Below are 7,500 nucleotides of genomic sequence, written 5' to 3'. Positions count from 1 at the left end.
TGGATGCAATAATCGCATGCCAATGTGCATTGGCTCGTTTAGTTTACACTCGAAGTAGATTGGTCCCTCTAAGCGAGATCCCAATTTCGTCGGTCATCCGACGTGACGTCGAGAGTGACCGACTGAAAGGGAACGTCTCGGTTACGTATGGTAACCCTCGTTCCCTGAAGGAGGGAACGGAGACGTCACGTCCCGTCGCCACAGCTCCTGTACCACCGCTGAGCGGCCGGGTCACCGGCTCGGCTCCTCAGCGAAAACCTGAATATGCGCTGCATCTGCTGCCTACTTATACTCACGCTGTGATCAGCAGCAGCTGGATGCAATAATCGCATGCCAATGTGCATTGGCTCGTTTAGTTTACACTCGAAGTAGATTGGTCCCTCTAAGCGAGATCCCAATTTCGTCGGTCATCCGACGTGACGTCGAGAGTGACCGACTGAAAGGGAACGTCTCGGTTACGTATGGTAACCCTCGTTCCCTGAAGGAGGGAACGGAGACGTCACGTCCCGTCGCCACAGCTCCTGTACCACCGCTGAGCGGCCGGGTCACCGGCTCGGCTCCTCAGCGAAAACCTGAATATGCGCTGCATCTGCTGCCTACTTATACTCACGCTGTGATCAGCAGCAGCTGGATGCAATAATCGCATGCCAATGTGCATTGGCTCGTTTAGTTTACACTCGAAGTAGATTGGTCCCTCTAAGCGAGATCCCAATTTCGTCGGTCATCCGACGTGACGTCGAGAGTGACCGACTGAAAGGGAACGTCTCGGTTACGTATGGTAACCCTCGTTCCCTGAAGGAGGGAACGGAGACGTCACGTCCCGTCGCCACAGCTCCTGTACCACCGCTGAGCGGCCGGGTCACCGGCTCGGCTCCTCAGCGAAAACCTGAATATGCGCTGCATCTGCTGCCTACTTATACTCACGCTGTGATCAGCAGCAGCTGGATGCAATAATCGCATGCCAATGTGCATTGGCTCGTTTAGTTTACACTCGAAGTAGATTGGTCCCTCTAAGCGAGATCCCAATTTCGTCGGTCATCCGACGTGACGTCGAGAGTGACCGACTGAAAGGGAACGTCTCGGTTACGTATGGTAACCCTCGTTCCCTGAAGGAGGGAACGGAGACGTCACGTCCCGTCGCCACAGCTCCTGTACCACCGCTGAGCGGCCGGGTCACCGGCTCGGCTCCTCAGCGAAAACCTGAATATGCGCTGCATCTGCTGCCTACTTATACTCACGCTGTGATCAGCAGCAGCTGGATGCAATAATCGCATGCCAATGTGCATTGGCTCGTTTAGTTTACACTCGAAGTAGATTGGTCCCTCTAAGCGAGATCCCAATTTCGTCGGTCATCCGACGTGACGTCGAGAGTGACCGACTGAAAGGGAACGTCTCGGTTACGTATGGTAACCCTCGTTCCCTGAAGGAGGGAACGGAGACGTCACGTCCCGTCGCCACAGCTCCTGTACCACCGCTGAGCGGCCGGGTCACCGGCTCGGCTCCTCAGCGAAAACCTGAATATGCGCTGCATCTGCTGCCTACTTATACTCACGCTGTGATCAGCAGCAGCTGGATGCAATAATCGCATGCCAATGTGCATTGGCTCGTTTAGTTTACACTCGAAGTAGATTGGTCCCTCTAAGCGAGATCCCAATTTCGTCGGTCATCCGACGTGACGTCGAGAGTGACCGACTGAAAGGGAACGTCTCGGTTACGTATGGTAACCCTCGTTCCCTGAAGGAGGGAACGGAGACGTCACGTCCCGTCGCCACAGCTCCTGTACCACCGCTGAGCGGCCGGGTCACCGGCTCGGCTCCTCAGCGAAAACCTGAATATGCGCTGCATCTGCTGCCTACTTATACTCACGCTGTGATCAGCAGCAGCTGGATGCAATAATCGCATGCCAATGTGCATTGGCTCGTTTAGTTTACACTCGAAGTAGATTGGTCCCTCTAAGCGAGATCCCAATTTCGTCGGTCATCCGACGTGACGTCGAGAGTGACCGACTGAAAGGGAACGTCTCGGTTACGTATGGTAACCCTCGTTCCCTGAAGGAGGGAACGGAGACGTCACGTCCCGTCGCCACAGCTCCTGTACCACCGCTGAGCGGCCGGGTCACCGGCTCGGCTCCTCAGCGAAAACCTGAATATGCGCTGCATCTGCTGCCTACTTATACTCACGCTGTGATCAGCAGCAGCTGGATGCAATAATCGCATGCCAATGTGCATTGGCTCGTTTAGTTTACACTCGAAGTAGATTGGTCCCTCTAAGCGAGATCCCAATTTCGTCGGTCATCCGACGTGACGTCGAGAGTGACCGACTGAAAGGGAACGTCTCGGTTACGTATGGTAACCCTCGTTCCCTGAAGGAGGGAACGGAGACGTCACGTCCCGTCGCCACAGCTCCTGTACCACCGCTGAGCGGCCGGGTCACCGGCTCGGCTCCTCAGCGAAAACCTGAATATGCGCTGCATCTGCTGCCTACTTATACTCACGCTGTGATCAGCAGCAGCTGGATGCAATAATCGCATGCCAATGTGCATTGGCTCGTTTAGTTTACACTCGAAGTAGATTGGTCCCTCTAAGCGAGATCCCAATTTCGTCGGTCATCCGACGTGACGTCGAGAGTGACCGACTGAAAGGGAACGTCTCGGTTACGTATGGTAACCCTCGTTCCCTGAAGGAGGGAACGGAGACGTCACGTCCCGTCGCCACAGCTCCTGTACCACCGCTGAGCGGCCGGGTCACCGGCTCGGCTCCTCAGCGAAAACCTGAATATGCGCTGCATCTGCTGCCTACTTATACTCACGCTGTGATCAGCAGCAGCTGGATGCAATAATCGCATGCCAATGTGCATTGGCTCGTTTAGTTTACACTCGAAGTAGATTGGTCCCTCTAAGCGAGATCCCAATTTCGTCGGTCATCCGACGTGACGTCGAGAGTGACCGACTGAAAGGGAACGTCTCGGTTACGTATGGTAACCCTCGTTCCCTGAAGGAGGGAACGGAGACGTCACGTCCCGTCGCCACAGCTCCTGTACCACCGCTGAGCGGCCGGGTCACCGGCTCGGCTCCTCAGCGAAAACCTGAATATGCGCTGCATCTGCTGCCTACTTATACTCACGCTGTGATCAGCAGCAGCTGGATGCAATAATCGCATGCCAATGTGCATTGGCTCGTTTAGTTTACACTCGAAGTAGATTGGTCCCTCTAAGCGAGATCCCAATTTCGTCGGTCATCCGACGTGACGTCGAGAGTGACCGACTGAAAGGGAACTAATATTTATAACTAACTAACTATCCAACCGTTACTTCTTTATTAAATATTATAAAACAGTTAAATGCAACAACAACAATAATAATAATAATAATAATAAATAATAATAATAATAATAATAATAATAATAATATAGTAGTATAATAATAAAGTAATAATGGTTGTGGTGGTATATTTGTTGGTTATTATTATTATTGCTGTTGTTGTGTTATTTATAAATGTGTACATATTTAAAACTTTTTTCTATACCAAAATTATAAAATAATTTACGCATTGTGCAAATGGGGCTCTGAAAACCTTAAAGTCATTAACATTTACTAAACGGATACAATTATAAAGTGAATTGTTTATTTCTGAAATGTTTACTGTTTACTGTATATGCTATCTTTACAGGCCTGTATGTGGTTGTTTAAGAATTGTGTGTTTGCTAGTGCCATATATTGCATAAATAGTATGTTAACTAAATGTAAGTGTTACATCAGCTGTGAAAGCCCAAATCTGTGACATACGACCCAGAGTGACAGACGTGTGCGACAGACTGCCGTATTTATGCCAGTGCCTTTAAATTTCAGTTTCAACCCGTGACAGACTTGAGGGATTTTCACAAACATGATCATCAGACGAATACATTACGGCGGATCAGCCGAGCTGTGTGCGGCACAGCACGGAAAAATCCCCTGCCTCACGAGAGAAGTCATTTCCCCAATATTTGTGAAAATTGGCGAGGATGAAAGGTTCCTTGTTGCCACTTGATATCTGACAAGCGACTACATGAAAGGCCTAATTTCAGTGTTTTGAAAAATTGCACTTGTTGATGTTGTTGCGAAGACAACGCCAGCCGTCCCACACCTGCGGCTCTTTGGAAGTTTTTGCGTCAAAGATGAAGTCCTGTTTCCAAGCGCCTTATTTATTTATTTGCAATTTTCTATTTCCTAAACGTCATTGTGGTTATATGAAATTGCATAAGATGTCTTCAGAGTTCGTGTTTCTTTCAGACCGCACTGAGTCCGTGGATGAGTTTTGACTGGATTGTCTGACTTCCTGGTGTTTTTCCACAGTCGGACACCTTTGATATTTGTGGAGATGGCGTTTTGGTTTTACCGCTCAAGTAGATCTGGAAAGTTCCTTTGTTTCTCTCCTGCTTCCTGTTATAAATAAATAATAGATTTAAATCAATGTGTTAAGATAAGTTAAATATTACACAGTGTGCTCAAAATAAGCTTAGTTAACCAGATTTGGATCTTTTTGGAAGAAAATACGAGTGGTAAAATTTGGAATATAGATGCAAAAGTGTTTGGCCTGGTTGCTAGGGTGATTCTATGCAGTTGCTAAGGTGTTTATTTATTTATTTTTGCATTGTAATATTTTTTATTAGTTTTTTTTTTCTGTGATTTTGGTCTTATTACATAAAATAAAAATAAATAAATATCACATGGTTGTGTATAAAATGCTATAAATATTGTAAATATATTGTAATAAAATGAGAAATACAGACATTAAAAAGAATGTTATATAACTTGTTTTCTATCAAATATAATCAACAAATAGGTTTGTTTATTGGTTGGTTGGTTATTTATTGGTTTATTGGTCTATTATTTTCTCTTCATATGAGATTATTGTATTATTATTTTTATTTACATTTTATTTATTTATTCATTTCTTTATTTGTTTGTTTGTTTATTTGCTTGTTTGCTTGTCTATATTTTTCCCCCACAGATTGTAATATTTATTTATTTATTTAATCATTCATTAATATATAATATATATATATGATATATATATATATATATATATATAAGCTACATAAAATAAGAAAAACCCAAACAAGCAACAATTTTAGTATAACTTAATTTTCTTTGATTCATACTTTTGCTTTTTTTCCCCCCATGAGCCTTATTTTATTTTATTATATGATTTATTATAGTCTAAATTTCATTGCTACATTTAATTTAGTTCATTTATTTATTTATTTTTGTTTTTTTCCCCCACATATGATGATTTTCATAGTGTAGGGCATAAAATGAGAAAAGCCTAAATGAGAGACAATTTTAGTATCATTTAACTTTCTTCATTCATGATGTTGCTTTTTTTTTTAAACAAACTTTAGAGTTTTAAGTGCTATTTAACTTTGATTTTAAGTGCGGCCGTTTGTGAGTCTTGCATTTGCACCCTTCCGCCCTGCTTTGGTCCAGCATCACAGCGTCTTCTTTTATTCAGGGAAACTTTGTTATATTAATGTCCATTTCTGTCAAACACCTGCTAGAGAACTCTCTCGCTCAGACCTGATGACAAAGAAAAAGGGTTCAGGGTGAGAAAAGCAGGGCGTACTTTCAAAAAAAGCAATGCTCTTAGTCTAACAGCCTCTTTAAGCTTATATAAAACATGCTTTCTGAACTCAGATCCAAACTTAGGCCTTTAAAAGCCACCACAAAACTGATCTCAGGTCATTTTATAGGTTACAATCATTCTTATTTTCCCCAGTTGATGCTTTTGCTTTGACAATCTCTTCAATGCTTGTGCTTCACTGTACCTGAGGAACTAAATGGACTTCATAAATTTCATCATCAGGGTTTATAGGTTTTGTCGCTGTTGGAAAAGGACGTAAAAGTGTCTTTTCAGTTGATGGTGAAGCATCTCAGTGCCAGCTGGGGTTTATTTATTTATTTCAACAACAAAAATAGCTTTGAAATAAATCTTTACAAATAGCATGAATGGTTAGGCGTCTTATAGAAATCTATATGAATGCACAAACTGCTTCAGATACAAACCAAATGAATATCTTCTTAAAATTACAGGATATATTCATGTGAAAATGACATGTGAACTATTTCGTTTAAATATATAATTGTAGATTAAATTCATATTTATTTCAAAAACATTAAAATGCATCAAAATTGTCCTTGTGTAGGAATATGCAAGGTTGCAGGTAAGATATAGTTCAATAAATTCAAATGCGTTCACAAGTCATGCAATTATATGTTCAAAAACGTTCTCTGAATAAGGTGCAAATTAGTGTCCTGTTACTTTTTTTGAAAGCAGCAGGAGCCCAAACCGCATGTTTTTTGAAGTGAGAACTATTGCGTATATTAAACTCTTATTTTACATCAAATTAACAGCATGACAACTTGTCAAACAAATCAAATGTCCATAAAACTGCAACAACCAATAAACAGTTTCATTTGAATAATGTATGTAACAACTCAATCAGTTTTTACATGTGTTGTGTTGTTAAAATATAATAAATAGTCAAATCATTTGTTTGCAGGGTCATTGGCTTGCCGCCCAGATGAGTTTGTTTGCAACAACACGCTGTGTAAACTGCTGGTCTGGCTGTGTGATGGTGAGGATGACTGCGGAGACAACTCTGATGAAGATTCAAGCATGTGTGGTACGTTTATGACTAGTGGTTCTTTCCCACTAAAGTCAGACTGTATAAAAAATGTTTATTTTGTTTATTGTTTGTTTGTTTATGTGGTTTGATGTTTAGTTTGGTTTGTTATTTTTATGTGTGTCTGTGGGTCACAGATTCTGTCGATGGTGCGTGTCGAGGACGGGCCGACTTGTGCGGAGATGACGCTTTCTGCAACCATACGAAAACACCTTCAGTCTGTCAATGCAAAGATGGATTTCAGAGAAACCAGAAGACCAAGCAATGTGAAGGTAGAGAATTTGTACAAAAAAACACCAAGACGACAATTTCCAGTCTTCAGATATTCAGAATTTTTGTCATCATTCATTAAGAATGAACATACATTCACATTTTATGTTGTATTATTATTATTTTTTAATTAATAATGGTAATAACAACAATAATACATTAATAGTAATCATCGTTGTTATTATTATTATTATCATGATTATTAAAAGTTACAATTATTACAAAATGTAACAATTATTGATACATCAGTAAAAAATTTTAGTTTATAAATATTGCATATTAATAAGATTTTATTATTTATCTTAAATTATTAAATAATTTTATAATTGTTATGTAATAAAAATGTAATATTATGATTACTTGATTGTTGCATTAGTATCTAAATAACATTGCATATTAATAAAAAATATTAATCAAATTTAATTAATAACTTTTGTATTTTAATTGCTGATGTAGATAGATTTTAGATTTAGAAATGTTTATATTACATACACACTCACACACACATAATATAAAATGCATATAAATATGTATATTAATAAAAACAGTCAAACGTTTATTTATAAAA

The 7,500-nt window shown here is 41.1% G+C and overlaps 1 protein-coding gene across 1 annotated transcript in view; it reads left to right on the top strand.

Annotated features, from left to right (window-relative positions):
- Positions 1 to 7,500, top strand: part of LOC107717225 (low-density lipoprotein receptor-related protein 1B-like) — a gene marked incomplete at its 3' end in the record, with an annotated part of 268,070 nt that overhangs the window by 227,267 nt on the left and 33,303 nt on the right. Inside the window, exons 65-66 of the mRNA XM_016523907.1 lie at positions 6,540 to 6,662; positions 6,800 to 6,934. Of these exons, the coding sequence (XP_016379393.1) occupies positions 6,540 to 6,662; positions 6,800 to 6,934 (258 nt within the window). The remainder of the gene's footprint in view (positions 1 to 6,539; positions 6,663 to 6,799; positions 6,935 to 7,500) is intronic.

The sequence above is a fragment of the Sinocyclocheilus rhinocerous genome, unplaced genomic scaffold (assembly GCF_001515625.1).
Source record: "Sinocyclocheilus rhinocerous isolate Xijiao unplaced genomic scaffold, SAMN03320098_v1.1 scaffold4043, whole genome shotgun sequence".
NCBI lineage: Eukaryota > Metazoa > Chordata > Actinopteri > Cypriniformes > Cyprinidae > Sinocyclocheilus > Sinocyclocheilus rhinocerous.
Note: the sequence above shows the minus strand (reverse complement) of the source record. Positions and strands in the feature narration are given on the sequence as shown.